This window comes from Acipenser ruthenus, chromosome 3 (assembly GCF_902713425.1).
Source record: "Acipenser ruthenus chromosome 3, fAciRut3.2 maternal haplotype, whole genome shotgun sequence".
NCBI lineage: Eukaryota > Metazoa > Chordata > Actinopteri > Acipenseriformes > Acipenseridae > Acipenser > Acipenser ruthenus.
In genome coordinates, this window is record NC_081191.1 from 47,044,131 (window position 1) to 47,062,597 (window position 18,467).

Consider the following 18,467-nt stretch of genomic DNA (forward strand, 5'->3'; position numbering starts at 1 on the left):
AGTAGGCTATCTAGTCTGATTGTACAACATCAGTATCATATTAGCCTACCTCATATTTTAAAACAATTACTACCAGTACTACTAATGTTCTGTTCCAGAGCCCCTCTTATTCATAAATAAAGTAAAAGCTTAATGTACGATCATTTTTTTATTGGGTTAGAAGTAATCCACCGACAAGTTATTTTTGAAAAATAATTTAAAATGACGGGGCAATATTCAATATTAAGTATAGTATCACAAATGTACTGTTTGTAGTTGCTTAAGAATGTTTAAGATTGCAGATAAATTTAAAATGATTTGGGCGTGGGTACATGGGGAGGGGCTTCAGGGAAGAACATTTAGAACGATAAAAATTAGTTTGCAAGAAAGCCTAGCCTGTTCAGCAGCAGGATCACCAAACTCTAAGACCCAGGACTGTGAGTATTTGGTCGCTATATTTGTTTCACGCTACACAGGTAGTCTTGGTAATACACAATGTAATACATAAACGACATTGTATATACATTATGCAAAGCAATACAACTTGATAAAGTGTGTGTGTGTGTGTGTGTGTGTGTGTGTATATATATATATATATATATATATATATATATATATATATATATATATATATATATATATAAGTTATTAATTGAGGAAGACTTATAGTCTTATTAGGAGTAGTTCCTTTGTAAAATTCCAGTGTTGTCTGTGGTACCAACTTTTAATGGTTTTACTTATTTTCTTTGATTGTATCTCAATAATATGACACTAAACGGGCTTTAAATAAACCTAACCAACTTGGAATGTATAAATACTAAAATCTAAAGAACATTTAAGGTTTGTGTTTACTGTAGCATGCACTCTCAAACGGAATACTATTTTGCTAGAGATGCTACAGATATCTGGTAATATATTATTATAAGCAAGTGCTATTAGAAAAAAAGACAAATTATATGACGATACAGTTAAGATAATTACCGGTAAGTATTTTGTTCGGTCGAGAATTTAGACGAACTGCTGAGCACTGTAAATAAAGAACACAGAGCATCAGACAGTTAAATGTCGGTAATATACATTCTTTCAGGCAGTCCCATAAAGAATGTGTCAAGTAAATTAAACCCCGAAGAACATTCAGCAGATTCAACAGGTAAGCAGCGTTAATTTTTAGATAATTGTATTACGTCTGAGACTTAAAGATTTGGTTCACATTGCGATATATTTGCTCGATGAACTATAGAGGTGTGAGTCCTTATTGCACTAAAACAAAACAAAAAAACATGCAGTGTACTATTTTTAAAATGTTTAAATGTTTTACTTATGGAAAATATTAATTTTGCAAAAATGTCAACACAATGTGCCAGAAAAACAAACAAACAAACAAACACAAAATTACATTTCATAAAGGTCACAATCAAGAACTCAAACGTTTCTTTTAAGAAAATAAGCACAGGTAGTTCGTTACTAGTTTTAACAAAAACAAGTTGATTTTTAACCTTAGACCGTTTACTACAATCTCATTTTTTTATTTTTTTTATTGTAAACTGTATATATATATATATATATATATATATATATATATATATATATATATATATATATATATATATATATATATATATATATACAGTTGACCCTCTACTTTTTGTTATTAAACTTTAAAATGTTTTCTACGTGTACTTTCATGGCATTGAGAGTTAGCTTGTTTGATCATCAATAAAGTAGCATAAGCCCTTCCTTGTAGATTATGCAGAGCTCTGGAATTAGAAGATATCAAGAGCGTCTGACTTCTTTGTGTCCATATTTGGACTGTATAACCAGATGTAAATACATGGACTGTAGGTTGCCTTCATGTTTATACAATGGACCAGATAACTTCTCTGAGTCACGCAGAAATAAGCAGTGTTAAGAGCATAATTAAAGTGGTACAGTAGCGCAAAAGATGATACCTGTTACTATCGCATGCATTTTTTTCCTCTAAAATTAATTTGTGTTTATGATTTAAAATAGACTGTTTTTTATTACTCTGTGGACTCCTTGCTTTGCCACAACTTCCTGTAAAACAGATTTAGTATCCATGAAAATGTAAAAGTAATTGTAGCGAACAAATTAATTCCTTAAAGCACAACCATTGTGCATTTACATTATAGTCATTATATAGGTGCAGTATGAAGTGTGCAGCTTTGAAAGAAACACATGTTATTGTAAACATGTATTTTTATTGCTTTCAGGTAGTGTTGCAATTCCTTGGTCATTTCTCTTCTGTAGACGAGAGGAGAGTGTCAAGTGATTAAACTGGGCATCAGAAAATTACTTTAATTCAGTCAACCCTCTATTATGGGGAACCCCACAATGCAACACATTTGTTGTTGGTTTTCCACAAAATTGTGAAATGCACTTCCCCTGGCTCTCATTAGATGGCAGCATCAAGCTTCATGGCTCACTCTAGTGCAGTGGTTCCCAAACCTGGTCCTGGGGACCCTCCTGTGTCTGCTGGTTTTCATTCCAACCGAGCTCTCAATTACTTAACTCGACCCTTAATTGAACTGGTCATTTGTTTAATTAAACCTTTTTATTTGTTTTCAGCTCTTAAACAGTTGCAGTGTTCAAGTTACTTATAAAATGTAATAGCTAACTTGAAGTCTGCAACACAGGGGAGTGTACAGCTTTCAAATTGCACCATTGTGGTTTTCAGAAACAGATGCTTTTTAAACATTTACTCTAGTTTTCAAACAAGCATTTTAACAGGCTAAGTGCATGACCTCAGGTATAACAATTGATAAACAAAAAAGTCAAACCAAATACAGCTGAAGCACAGAGGTTTAAAAATGAGACCACACATGAGCACAAGTAATAACTCAACAAGACACATCTACCACCAGCACCCCCTGTTTCAGTACTGCTTTCCAGATTTTTTACATATACAGCCTTGAGATGTTCATTTTGTATAACAGATTTTGTTTTGTTTTACTATATGTCATCTACTTTTGCGTGATTTCCTATTGTTGTTTCTGCTTACATCATTATTTGCCATGCTTGCTAACCTTCCTCAAAGCTGATTGTGAGGACTTGAAGTATGCAAGCATATTAGCGTTGTGCTGTACACCAAAGCCTATAGGAGCATTGCGCACTGAAGCCTATGCTACACTACTAGGCTATTCAATTTACTGCAATTTCTGACAGTTTTTTCAGAAGCAATTTTTTAAAGTCACACAGGATACACATAATAGGAATTGAACAAGAAATACATGAAATATTAGAAAATAATGTATATAATGTATCATTTAAGCTGGCTATTCATCAAAGGTTCTTTAGGAATCCAAATTGTGTTGTAGTGGATGTGGTTAGTGAGTTTATTGGTGGGAAATGTGGTAGAGCTAGCACTCATATGGAAATGTTATACTGCACATTACTTCAATGGTATTAATTCCTTCCAAGTTGTCATGTGGCCTTCACTGCATTCTTATTAACATATATATACATGAAGGCAGAACATTTGGATTAATAATTGTGTGTTGTGTTTGGGTTTGACAGTCGACCATACTGCTTTACTATTATTTACTCTCTTAAAGTCAATAAAACGAGAAATCTGAATTCAAAATGAATGGAAAGCCAACAGAGTGCATACAGTATGGAAGCCAAAAATGTTGTATTGATACTTAGAACACACCTGGAAAGTTTTAACACTTGAATGACCGCGTTTATAGGCTTACCTAGAACAACCATGACCGTTCAATTTGACCGGCGTATTAAAAACAACATAAATATTATAATAAAAGGACAAACAATTCAATATAAGTCATGGTTTTACTCAGGAATGTCATATAAAGCACCTACACAACCAAAACATTGTAAATAAACAGACATTTAAACAGGAATGTGTTTATATACAGATATATTACATACATGGTAAAAAATGAGATAAACAAATATTTGAAAATAAATTTGTGTATATACAGGTATATCATGTACATACAAAACTGTACAACTGAAGTGGTGTAAATAAGTATCAAATTAATGGGTTTATACTGCCTACATAACAAAGCGCACATATGCTGTGCGTTTATTAGGGATGCACCAAATCCAAATGTTTGGGATTCATCCAAATACTGAATCCATCGCAAAAGATTTGGCCGAATACCGAACCGAGTACCTAATCTACAAAAACTGTCAAGAAAACTGAAGGAAACTGTTGAATGAAAAACAGACTGGCAGCCACTAACAAGGGACGCACACAGTCATAGTTCTGAACCTTTTAGTTAATAGTATTTTTATTACCAAATGGAAATATATCCCTGAATAAGATTTCAGTTTGAAAATCAACTGACAATTTACCCCTAGCCCCCTCCCCCCACAATAGAAACATCAAAATACAGAACTGTTTACTTTACCTTTACAAGAAAGGAGAGCTGCATCTTTGCCATAACCAGTGGTGTACTTGAGCCAGAAAGAGCTGGAACACCGTTCCGGTACTTTTTTCTATAGGCAGAATTTTGACTTAAGAATTAACTAAGAACATTTACCAATTTTTTTTTTTTTTTTGTGAAAATGCTTATATAGTGCCAGACTGGTCTAATTTCGGTGCCTGGGCATCAATGAAGCGATCTATATTCTGTCTTTCCATTGAATAAGCACAAGGAACAAATAAATCAGTGTCAGATTCCCTACATATTATTATTATTATTATTATTATTATTATTATTATTATTATTATTATTATTATTTATTTCTTAGCAGACGCCCTTATCCAGGGCGACTTACAGTCGTAAACAGAAATACATTTCAAGAATCACCGTACAAGTAATAATACAATTAAAAGCAAGATAAAAATACAATGACTTTGGTTCTAGAAAGTACAAGTATATGACAAAATACGATTCAATAAAGGAGCAGATAACAGTGTCAGTGATAGTTACATCAGGATATAATTAAAGACAAAATACTACAGATTAAATAACATTTGTGACAGATTACAGTACTCTAAAGTACAGGATTAAATGCAGTAAAATAGAGGGCAGATAAGAGCAAGTAAAGCGCATTTAGGAAGAGTGATAAGTGTCCAGAGGGAAAAAAGGAGTTCTACAGGTGCTGTCTGAAGAGGTGAGTCTTTAGGAGGCGCCGGAAGGTGGTCAGGGACTGGGCAGTCCTGACATCTGTAGGAAGGTCATTCCACCACTGCGGAAACCCGGGATAATTCTGGTCGCTCTTCTTTGCACTCTTTCTAGAACAGCAATATCCCTTTTGTAACGAGGTGACCAGAACTGAAAACAATATTCTAGGTGAGGTCTTACTAATGCATTATAAAGTTTTAACATTACTTCTCTTGATGTAAATTCAACACTTCTCACAATATATCTGAGCATCTTATTGGCCTTTTTTGTGGCTTCCCCACATTGTTTAGATGAAGACATTTCTAAGTCAACATAAACTCCAAGGTCTTTTTCATAGATTCCTTCTTCAATTTCAGTATCTCCCATATGACATTTATAGTGCACATTTTTATTGCCTGCGTACAGTACCTTACACTTTTCTCTATTAAATGTAATTTGCCATGTGTCTGCCCAGTTCTGAATGCTGTCTAGATCATTTTGAATGACCTTTGCTGCTGCAACAGTGTTGCCACTCCTCCTATTTATGTGTCGTCTGCAAATTTAACAACTTTGCTTACTATACCAGAATCTAAATCATTAATGTAGATTAGGAATAGCAGAGGACCTAATACTGATCCCTGTGGTACACCACTGGTTACTTCGCTCCATTTTGAGGTTTTTCCTCTACTCAGTACTTTCTGTTTTCTACATGTTAACCACTCCCTAATCCATGTGCATGCATTTCCTTGAATCCCTACTGCGTTTAGTTTGAGAATTAATCTTTTATGCGGGACTTTGTCAAAAGCTTTCTGATTTCCATTACACGAGAGTAGATGTTAAAACTTCATGCTGATTTGAACTCGGCTCTCGCCAAGATAAGCACCAACTAAGACGTAGCTTTACAGTAAACTAATGTGATCCATATGTGTCTCCATCCATTTACGTTTCCTTCCATATGATGATGTAGATATCCTTCTGTCTGGTGTTAATGGCTGAAGTGTAATGCTGGCTCCAGGGATCAGCTTATTTTGCCTCCCTGGCGCATCAGCACACACAACGGCTGCGATGCTGGCTCCGGGGATCAACCAAAGTGCGGCCTCCCCAGCGCATCAGCATGACAACCGTCTGGATTGAGCTAAGTAGGGTACATCTCTGGGGTTTTCAAGTGGGCACCTTCCATCCTCAGTGTTTCGTCGACTAGCCCACGACACCTAAAGAGGGCTCGACGGTGATTCTGGCGTCCCAGCATCACCCCCCTCCGTCCCCCACTCAACTCAGCCCAGCTTACTTACCTGTCCCCAGCCAGAATCTTTCCGTCTCAACCACAGCCAGTTGCTGCTCCTCTCTGCTGCTTCAGATAAGTTCTTCACTGTGCGACGCAACTCTTGGCCACTGAATCCGACGTCTCTGAGAAACCGGGTTGTAGAGTGTGCCACAAATCCTCGACAACCCACTTCCACTGGGTAAACCCGAACTCTCCATCCTCGCTGTTCCGCTTCAGTGGCTAGTTGAGCATACCACAGTTTCTTCCTCTCATACGCCTCATCTACAGCATCCTCCCATGGCACTGTTAACTCTACCAGGTGAACAAGGCGTGCTGATCCAGACCACAAGACAATATCTGGTCGAAGGTTAGTGGTGGCAATCTCAGGTGGAAAAATAAGCCGTTGACCAACATCTGCCAGCATATTCCAGTCTCTAGCAGCTTCCAGTTGTCCTGGGCGAGGATTGGTTTTAACACCTTTTCTTGGTGGTTGCTCTCCTGGGCGGTGGAATGTTGTCTTTTGTGTGTAATGTTTTGATGGAACAGGTGGCAACTTATTGGTCATGTTACGCTTGTCTTCCAATGCTAAGGCCAAACATTGCAGCACCTGGTCATGGCGCCAAGTAAACCGTCCTTGGCTAAGAGCCACCTTACATCCTGTCAAAATGTGCCTTAATGTTGCAGGTGTTGAACACAAAGGACATGAGGGATCCTCTCCTACCCAGAGGTTTAGGTTCTGTGGTGATGGGAGAACATCATATGTTGACCTGATGAGGAAACTGATCCTGCTCTGTTCCATTGACCATAGGTCTTGCCAGCCAATCTTGCGTTGTTCCACACTCTCCCATCTCATCCATTCTCCCTGTTTGGCCTGGGAAATGGCCTTTATACACCTCATCCTCTCCTCCTGCTTTTGCACCTCGTTGACTACCAGCTTCCTCCTTTGAGCTGGGGCCGCCTTGTGCCATGTAGGAGGAGTTGAACTGAAACCAAGACCCCCTCTTCCATGCTGAACTTGCCCCATGATATCACCAATTCGAAGGGCAGCCTTTGCATCTTCCACAGCTTTCTTTGCCGCCCACTTTCTTCCAGTTTTCAACACAGGTGCTGCCTCCCTTACGCATTTATCGCGTGACTCTACTAATGTCATTTCCAGTCTGACCTTGGCGCACTTAAACTCCTCGGTTAGAGCAGAGACTGGTAGCTGCAGTATTCCTTTACCATAAAGTCCCACTCTGCTGAGGCAAATCTAAATAAATCATGTCTTACGCTTTGCAATTATCCATTGTCGATGCTGCATCCTCAAAAAAGTCAAGCAGGTTAGTTAGACACGATCTCCCTTTCCTAAAACCATGCTGACTGTCTCCCAGGATACTGTTTCCATATAGGTAATTTTCCATTTTGGATCTTATTATACTTTCCATAAGTTTACATATAATAGAAGTCAGGCTTATTGGTCTGTAGTTACCTGGTTTAGTTTTGTCTCCCTTTTTTGGAATTACGTTTGCAATTTTCCAGTCTGTCGGTACAACCCCTGTGTCAAGAGACTGTTGCATGATCTTGGTTACCGGTTTGTAAATAATTTCTTTCATTTCTGATGTAACTTAAAACGTGAGTATCGATGTTTCTTAAGAAACTGCACAGACGCCATTTCTTAATCAGTGTTAAGTTTATTTCATACATGCAGGGAAACCAGTCCAAGTATAGAACCGATTACCAGTTGTTACATCTTTTACATGACATTAAATACCTTTCTGCATAGGTGTCTCTCTCCTCCTCTTTCTCTGACACTTAACCAATAGAAAAGGTACAACACATTATTCTGTTACCATATATTTAATTTTGTGTGTGTGTGTCTGTTTGTAATCTAGTGTGACGACCTCTGAACTCAGTGCATTCTTCAGACCCCTGGTGGTGCCCCAAAAAGGTCCATACATCTGGTTTTTGTCATCTTCCTTGTTCCTATCTCTCCGTTTTGCCCGAGACCCTTTGAGTCCAGTGGCATTATCTCTTATTCTCCCTGTGAACCTTTGGGTCCAACGGCAGTCCCTGGGAGCCTTTTAGCTCCTTTATGCTTTGTATTCCCAAAAGTCTTAGAGCCTGGCCCCTTCTGGTCCACAGCATTGTTATCTTGTTAGCTTGCAGTCAATGTTGGACAAGAAGCTTGTAGACGCAAGGTCTCTTATCAATTGTTAGCAGTACATGCAATTTGAACCAAACAGTCTGCTATCTGCAATATTAGTCTCTTTTCAGAAAAGAACACCAGTATAGCTCTGCCAGTCCACATGCGTAGCAAACTGCTAATCAATTCTCGATCCATGTTTTCCAACAATTTCCTTGAGTACTATTGGGAGGATCTCATCCGGCCCAGGGGATTTGTTTATTTTAAGAACTCCTAGTCCCTTTAACACTTCTGCCTCTGTTATGCTAAAGTTATTTAAAACTGGATAGGAATAGGTCAACATGTGTAAAAACCCGTGAAAAGTAATCATTTAATATATTTGCTATTTTTTCTTCTTTGTCTATGATTTTGCCATTTGTGTCTCTTCGGCATTTAACCTCCTCTTTGAATGTTCTCTTGCTGTTATAATATTGGAAAAACATTTTGGAATTGGTTTTAGCCCCCTTAGCAATGTTCATTTCTATCACTCTCTTGGCCTTTCTAACTTCCTTTTTGACATGTGTTTGCAGTTCCAAGTACTCTTTCTGTGTTTTTTTGGTCCCTTTTAAATGTTCTGTAAAGTGTCTTTTTTCACTGTATGTTTTTTTAATTGATCTATTAAACTATGTTGGCTATTTTGTTTTAGATTTGTCTACTTTTGGAATTATTATTTCTTAGCAGACACCCTTATCTAGGGTGACTTACAATTGTTACAAGATATCACATTATTTTTACATACAATTACATTATTTTTTACATACAATTATACAGTTGGGTTTTTACTGGAGCAATCTAGGTAAAGTACCTTGCTCAAGGGTACAGCAGCAGTGTTCCCCACCTTGGATTGAACCCACGACCCTCCGGTCAAGAGTTCAGCGCCCTAACCACTACTCCACACTGCTGCCCTGGGATGTAATTGTTTTGCACCTCTAGTACTACGTTTTTAAAAAAGAGCCATACTTTTTCTGTGGATGTTTTCTCTATTTTACTCCAATCTATTTCTGTTAGTCTCTGTTTCATGCCTTCATAGTTTGCCTTTCTAAAATTGTAAACTTTAGCTTTAGTCATTACTTTTGGGGTTTTAAAAATCACTTCAAATGAGACCATTTTGTGGTCTGAGTTTGCCAATGGCTCTCTGACCTCTGTTTTAGTTATTCTGTCTTCATTATTTGAAAAGACTAAATCAAGGCATGCCTCCCCTCTAGTCGGGTGCCTTGACAAATTGTGTTAGGAAGCAGTCATTTGTCATTTCCATCATTTCAATTTTGTCCGTCGTGCTCCCCACCGGGTTTTCCCATTTTATATGAGGGAAGTTGAAATCCTTCATTAGTATGGCTTCTCCTTTGCTACACACATTTCTAATATCATTGTATAACAGATCATTTTGCTTGGCGTCTGAATTTGGCGGTCTATAGCATGCTCATATTATTATGCCCTTTTAATTTGTGTCCATTATTCTGAGCCATATTGATTTGGCGTTGTTTTCTTCGTCCAGATTTAACACCTGGGCTTCAAGACTATTTATTATGTATAGTGCTACCCCTCCGCCTCTTCTGTCCTGCCTGTCTTTCCTATACAGTGTGTACCCACTTATATTCGTCTCCATCACTCTCAGACAACCAAGTTTCTGTAACACATATCACATCATAGATACTTGTTAGTGCACTAGCTTATGCGCTGGTGATCCCACGCTGGACACCACATGTGACAGGGTGGCTGGGCGGTGACGCCACGACAGAAGCAGGAACGTAAACAAACTGACACCAAATACTGCAGTTGCAAAAGAAAGACGCGGCTGGTCGCCGTTTTATTTAAATACAAAAATAAATAAAAGGTTTTTAACAAAAAGAAACTTGCTCACAGAGCGAAAATAAATATTTTAAATAAAACAAATCACAACCACAAAGTATAAATAAACCATACAGGTCAGGCTGGGCTGTAGCCTTCACTGTTCCTGTATCTTTTTTTAGTTTCATTTTTCTCTCCTCGCTCTCTCCACTCTCGCTCCTCATACACCCACCACCGAGTGCAGCGAGCTGCAGGCTTTTATATCGTGGCCGAGGGGTTTAACTGGCTAGTAATTATTCTATTACCCCTCGGCCACAATCTGCACGAGTTTATTAATTTAACTGCTGTGGATAGGGCTTCCCATTCTACGCGACTAAACAAACTAAAAACACACGGCTATGCTGTCATAAATAAATATAAATAAACAACAACAAAACCCACGGCGCCTTGCCGTCATAAATAATAAATACATAAACAAACAAACAAATACAAAATAACACAGGGGTGTTCTAAAATAAATACACACATTTACACAGCAGGGCTCTCTACCACCCTGCTACATGGACTTTACTGTGCTCCGGGGGATATTCAATGTCTTGAAAATGTTCTTATATCCTACCCCTGATTGGTGCTTTTGAAGAACCTTATTCCGGATTTGCTTTGAACGTTCCTTCGTCTTCATGATGTAGTTTTTGTTAGGAAATGTACTAACCAACTGTGGGACCTCCCAGAGACAGGTGTATTTAACCTGAAATCATGTGAAACACCTTAATTACACACAGGTGGACTCCATTCAACTAATTATGTGACTTCTAAAAACAGTTGGTTGCACCAGAGTTTATTTAGGTGTGGCATAGCAAAGGGGGTGAATACTTATGCAATCAATTATTTTCTGTTTTATATTTGTAATTAATTTAGAACAATTTGTAGATTTTATTTTTCACTTGACATTATGGACTTTTTTTGTGTTGATCAGTGGCAAAAACTCCTAATTAAATGAATTTTGATTCCATGTTGTAACACAATAAAATGTGGAAAAGTCTAAGGGGGGTGAATACTTTTGAGAGCCACTGTACTTACTAGTATAAGTAAGTCCTAGATCGTGCGGCACTTTACACACACTTGGTTTAGCTCTGGTGTGTTTTCTCGGATTCCCCACATCATGCAGGTGTCACAGGTTACTGGCTTGTTATTTTTTAAAAAATTTTTTTTGGTTTAGTTGAGCTTCTGCAGCTGTCAACGTGCTTTCAAACTGCTTCTAACTGCCCTGTACTTTTCCACGACTGTACTTCTCCCACGCTGTCGCTGGAAGAACTGCCTCGCTTTGTTGTTTTCTGTTGTGCTGCTGGCTCCGCCCCTCCCCCGTGTCTCAGAACGGCGGCGAATTTGAATCAACTGCTCTGAGTTTCAGCTTGTTATCAGAAAAAGACACGCAGGTGTTAGACTTTAAGCTGTGGTGTTTTCTTATTAAAGCAATTAAAGATGGTGTTTTCTGATTAAAGCAATTAAAGATTAAAGACTGTACTTCTCCCACGCTGTCGCTTTTACACCTAAGGGGTGTGAAAGTGACAATTGGCCAAGCACTGGCCTGTATGCAATTCAGAACTGTGTGGTCCTCTGATGCTGTAAGTTCTGGATATGGCTGCACGGCGGGCTTGCAGAGTAAAAAAAAGCGGACGGCTGACGGCACTCGTTTCGGAGGAAGTGAGTGCTCGTCTTCGTCTCTCCCGAGTTAGTTCAGGGGTTGCAGCGGTGAGCCAGGTTGAATAATAATTGGACATTCCAAAACTGGGAGTAAAATTGGAAAATGAATAAAAATAATTGTTAAAAAAAGAAAGAAAAAAAAAGCCCAAATAAAACATTGTTCAAAAACTACAAGTAAAAAGTTGCTGTGGCTACGGCGTGTACTAGTCCCGCTCATACACCTCGCTATACTGGTGTGGGATCTACAATCCCTGAACTAATCCCTGATGAGTAAACAAACCCGACCCTGGTTACACACACATCGGTATGTATATATGTGACAGAGTAGGGAGGATGTATGCAGAGGCTTGGCTTGATTCATGCCAAAGCTGCCCGATTCCAGCCTTGGTGAAGCGCCCCCAGATCATCACCGATCCTCCACCACATTTCACAGTGGGTGCGAGACACTGTGGCTTGAAGGCCTCTCCAGGTCTCCGTCTAACCATTAGACGACCAGGTGTTGGGCAAAGCTGAAAATTTGACTCTTCAGCAAGGCTGGAATCTGGCAGATTTGTCTTTGTGAAGGACGCATGAATCAAGCCAAGTACAAGGTTGTCCTGGAAGAAAACTTGCTTCCTTCTGCTCTGACAATGTTCCCCAACTCTGAGGATTGGTTTTTCCAGCAGGACAATGCTCCATGCCACACAACCAGGTCAATCAAGGTGTGGATGGAGGACAACCAGATCAAGACCCTGTCATGGCCAGCCCAATCTCCAGACCTGAACCCCATTGAAAACCTCTGGAATGTGATCAAGAGGAAGATGGATGGTCACAAGCCATCAAACAAAGCCGAGCTGCTTGAATTTTTGCGCCAGGAGTGGCATAAAGTCACCCAACATCAATGTGAAAGACTGGTGGAGAGCATGCCAAGACGCATGAAAGCTGTGCTTGAAAATCAGGGTTATTCCACCAAATATTGATTTCTGAACTCTTCCTAAGTTAAAACATTAGTACTGTGTTGTTTAAAAATGAATATGAACTTATTTTCTTTGCATTATTCAAGGTCTGACAACACTGCATCTTTTTTGTTATTTTGACCAGTTGTCATTTTCTGCAAATAAATGCTCTAAATGACAATATTTTTATTTGGAATTTGGGAGAAATGTTGTCAGTAGTTTATAGAATAAAACAAAAATGTTCATTTTACCCAAACACATACCTATAAATAGTAAAACCAGAGAAACTGATAATTTTGCAGTGGTCTCTTAATTTTTTCCAGAGCTGTATATATATACAGTGCCTTGCGAAAGTATTCGGCCCCCTTAAACTTTGCGACCTTTTGCCACATTTCAGGCTTCAAACATAAAGATATGAAACTGTAATTTTTTGTGAAGAATCAACAACAAGTGGGACACAATCATGAAGTGGAACGAAATTTATTGGATATTTCAAACTTTTTTAACCAATAAAAAACTGAAAAATTGGGCGTGCAAAATTATTCAGCCCCTTTACTTTCAGTGCAGCAAACTCTCTCCAGAAGTTCAGTGAGGATCTCTGAATGATCCAATGTTGACCTAAATGACTAATGATGATAAATAGAATCCACCTGTGTGTAATCAAGTCTCTGTATAAATGCACCTGCACTGTGATAGTCTCAGAGGTCCGTTTAAAGCGCAGAGAGCACACACCAGGAACAAGGAACACACCAGGCAGGTCCGAGATACTGTTGTGGAGAAGTTTAAAGCCGGATTTGGATACAAAAAGATTTCCCAAGCTTTAAACATCCCAAGGAGCACTGTGCAAGCGATAATATTGAAATGGAAGGAGTATCAGACCACTGCAAATCTACCAAGACCTGGCCGTCCCTCTAAACTTTCAGCTCATACAAGGAGAAGACTGATCAGAGATGCAGCCAAGAGGCCCATGATCACTCTGGATGAACTGCAGAGATCTACAGCTGAGGTGGGAGACTCTGTCCATAGGACAACAATCAGTCGTATACTGCACAAATCTGGCCTTTATGGAAGAGTGGCAAGAAGAAAGCCATTTCTTAAAGATATCCATAAAAAGTGTCGTTTACAGTTTGCCACAAGCCACCTGGGAGACACACCAAACATGTGGAAGAAGGTGCTCTGGTCAGATGAAACCAAAATCGAACTTTTTGGCAACAATGCAAAACATTATGTTTGGCGTAAAAGCAACACAGCTCATCACCCTGAACACACCATCCCCACTGTCAAACATGGTGGTGGCAGCATCATGGTTTGGGCCTGCTTTTCTTCAGCAGGGACAGGGAAGATGGTTAAAATTGATGGGAAGATGGATGGAGCCAAATACAGGACCATTCTGGAAGAAAACCTGATGGAGTCTGCAAAAGACCTGAGACTGGGACGGAGATTTGTCTTCCAACAAGACAGTGATCCAAAACATAAAGCAAAATCTACAATGGAATGGTTCACAAATAAACATATCCAGGTGTTAGAATGGCCAAGTCAAAGTCCAGACCTGAATCCAATCGAGAATCTGTGGAAAGAACTGAAAACTGCTGTTCACAAATGCTCTCCATCCAACCTCACTGAGCTCGAGCTGTTTTGCAAGGAGGAATGGGCAAAAATTTCAGTCTCTCGATGTGCAAAACTGATAGAGACATACCCCAAGCGACTTACAGCTGTAATCGCAGCAAAAGGTGGCGCTACAAAGTATTAACTTAAGGGGGCTGAATAATTTTGCACGCCCAATTTTTCAGTTTTTTATTTGTTAAAAAAGTTTGAAATATCCAATAAATTTCGTTCCACTTCATGATTGTGTCCCACTTGTTGTTGATTCTTCACAAAAAATTACAGTTTCATATCTTTATGTTTGAAGCCTGAAATGTGGCAAAAGGTCGCAAAGTTCAAGGGGGCCGAATACTTTCGCAAGGCACTGTATATATATATATATATATATATATATATATATATATATATATATATATATATATATATACAACATTATGTGACAAAGCCTTACGGGTCAAGGTTTGTTTGAGCCCTGTTAAATATTTGACCCAGACACAAGAACTACAGGTTTAACACTTTGTGCACTTTTATTTACAATAAATGATAAACAAAAACCAAAACAAAAGCCTAACTCCTGAATGGAATGCTAACTAAACTTTTTTTTAGCGGCCCTCGCTAACACACTGGACGGCTATGTCGTTTACCAGAAACCAAACAAGTGTACACACAGTGCACCTGAGCTAGAAGTGTTTAAGAAGGTTCATCATATTCCTCAGATTATGTGTCCGCTTTTTACCAAAAAGATTTGATCTCTACCTTACTGTTCGGTTTTGGCAGGGTGTCAAAAATGTCCTCTTTTGACAAAAATGTGTATGGTTTTTCGAACATTCCATGACAATGTCAACTGTGGTGCAGAATTCTGATTGTCTCAAACCCTTGCAACTTATACATCTATGGAAAGCTTTTTTGCCTCCTCTTTTATATTACACATCATGTTTTTCTGACACATAAACTGAGGAATATGATTAACCTTCTTAAACACTTCTAGCTCAGGTGGAACACATTCTTCAACCATTTGAACTCAAAAAGTCCAAAAACAAAACATGACTCTGTGTGCCCTTTGACAATGTCACATGATCATATTACCCCACACTGACATATTCAATAAAAGCACAGGTCTTGTTCAATGCAATGATACAACTTTTGTGTTAATCCAATGTGTAAAACTAGTTACTGCCATATGTCTTACCACCACACCTAACTTTTTAAAATATTAATTTCAAGATTTTAAGCTCTTTTTTAATTCAGATGATAGACTATTAAGGTTTGCAAGTCTCTGTTTCAATGAAGCTAAAAAAAAAATCAAGACAACTTCATGGACGCTTTAAAATCCAACTACAGAGGGAGAATGTATGAGTTTCCAGATGATCCAAACTGCCCTATCTAGTCACTAGTGAAATATATAATGAAATGTCCGAGGAATCTGCCAGCTTTATCCACGAATGAGACTAAGGCCTGGACCAAATCAAAACTTTGACCCACCCGCTAATCCCAAATTACAAACCTAGAATTAATGGCAGGTTCACACTGGGGTAGAAGGAATAACCTTCTGACAAACAAAAAAGATGCCATCGGTACCAGTTTTGTAATTTGCGATTAGTGGGTGGGTCAAAGTTTTGATTTGGTCCAGGCCTAGATCCAACCAATGTGAGCGATAAAAGTATCTGGTATACTTACTGGTCATTTGGAAAAAAATAAAATCGGTAACATGATGACAAAAATGAGTTTTGCTGCCGGTTTGAACCTTCACTGATTTGTTTTTAAACATACTTTCCCTTGACAAAGGTATGTTAAACATACTGAAATGTTGGGAAGTTGAACTATTAAAATGCCCAAATATTTTGAATAATAGAAGGGCCATATGCATAAAAGATGGTGGTAATTTCCGGCCATTAAAAAAAAATGACAGGGCAGTATTTAACACACGATTTATAAAACTACTGTGGTTATTTTACCGGGCAGTAATGGGTTTAGATGTGATCACGGATTGTTACCAAGACATTTTATCTAACCAATTGTGTCCCCTATTTAAGACATCAATGGCATACACCGTCTGTTTACAAAGTCATGTTATGGCTACGGGACATGTCTGGAGACAGACAGGTTGTCCGAAATGTGTCAGGTTTAAGAAAAAAATAAACAAATTGCACATGCAGGTGCTGGACATGAGTGAAAGGTTAGATTAGGAGCAGTGTACGATTTTTGATTACAAAAATGATGCTATTTTTATGTAGCTTATATGCACTGTAACCACCAGAAATTATGTTTTTGTCACAGTTCATGATATTTTACTTTTTGGTTGAGAAAAAAGGACCTTCTAATGTCATGTACATGTTTCCTTTCCAGTGCACAAGAAAGTATACAAGGCACTGGAGTGCCACAAAGCTCATTTCTATGTACCAATATATGTTGTATCAAACTAGTGTGACGCCGGAAGCAGAATATATGATAGAGGTAGCGTTTCTAAAGTTACTCACACTACTTGGCCGTATTACCTGTTGTATTTCACCGACACCAATTTACGCGCTGTATAAATACAACAGGAGGACCACAGTCATTTCCCTCACTGAACCGCATCTGATAGCCATAGGGCTAATTTGCAGTCCCTTTCAGGGGCCAGACCCATAGCCGGAACTTGCCCGGTTCCGGGTGCCAAAGAGAGCCTTTCGCCTGACTGGCGAGATCCATGCGAAGGATTCGCATACTCCTCTGCCTTCCCAGACCGTTCCCCAACCCAAGTTGCAGTATGTTGTCTGTAAAATCCACAAATCAGACTTAGTCTGATCAGTTACCAGTATAATAACTGTAGTACAGGTGTGATATGATATGAGGATATTGTGTGAGTCAGCACCTGGGAAGCAGCACCCAGGATAATTACATGTTAAGCATCAGACATCTAGTTACACAAATAAACTTCTAGTCCTGTGCATTCTAAGGAACGGAAGTGATGTGCACCACTGACGGAGAACGTTTAATCACCACAGTAAGGAAATCTCATTCAGATTAAAGTAATTGACTAATGCTGTGTTTCTCATATGTTTTGTTTCTAGGAATACTGTTTTTCAAACTGTTTTCAACATGGAGCTGGTGAAAGGGTTTCTGGCTGTTATCTTTCTTACATCATGTCGTTATTTGAGTGGTGCTCAGAAAACTGGTACAGTATTATTTTCCAATAAAAACTGACATACAGTACTGTGCAAAAGTTTTAGGCAGGTGTGAAAAAATGCTGTAAAGTAAGAATGCTTTCAAAAATAGACATGTTAATAGTTTATATTTATCAATTAACAAAATGCAAAGTGAGTGAACAGAAGAAAAATCTACATCAAATCAATATTTGATGTGACCACCCTTTGCCTTCAAAACAGCATCAATTCTTCTAGGTACACTTGCACACAGTTTTTGAAGGAACTCGGCAGGTAGGTTGGCCCAAACATCTTGGAGAACTAACCACAGTTCTTCTGTGGATTTAGGCAGCCTCAGTTGCTTCTCTCTCTTCATGTAATCCCAGACAGACTCGATGATGTTGAGATCAGAGCTCTGTGGGGGCCATACCATCACTTCCAGGACTCCTTGTTCTTCTTTACGCTGAAGATAGTTCTTAATGACTTTCGCTGTATGTTTGGGGTCGTTGTCATGCTGCAGAATAAATTTGGGGCCAATCAGATGCCTCCCTGATGGTATTGCATGATGGATAAGTATCTGCCTGTACTTCTCAGCATTGAGGAGACCATTAATTCTGACCAAATCCCCAAGTCCATTTGCAGAAATGCAGCCCCAAACTTGCAAGGAACCTCCACCATGCTTCACTGTTGCCTGCAGACACTCATTCGTGTACCGCTCTCCAGCCCTTCGGCGAACAAACTGCCTTCTGCTACAGCCAAATATTTCAAATATTGACTCATCAGTCCAGAGCACCTGCTGCCAGTTTTCTGCACCCCAGTTCC

The 18,467-nt window shown here is 38.9% G+C and overlaps 1 protein-coding gene across 1 annotated transcript in view; it reads left to right on the forward strand.

Moving 5' to 3' along the window:
• The first annotated feature begins 356 nt into the window (after positions 1–356).
• The window catches only part of LOC117394887 (collagen alpha-6(VI) chain-like), a 105,955-nt gene continuing 87,844 nt past the window's right edge, over positions 357–18,467 (forward strand). The window contains exons 1-3 of the mRNA XM_059013027.1: positions 357–416; positions 1,067–1,129; positions 17,574–17,677. Coding sequence (XP_058869010.1) covers positions 17,602–17,677 — 76 coding nt within the window. The 5' untranslated portion in view covers positions 357–416; positions 1,067–1,129; positions 17,574–17,601. The remainder of the gene's footprint in view (positions 417–1,066; positions 1,130–17,573; positions 17,678–18,467) is intronic.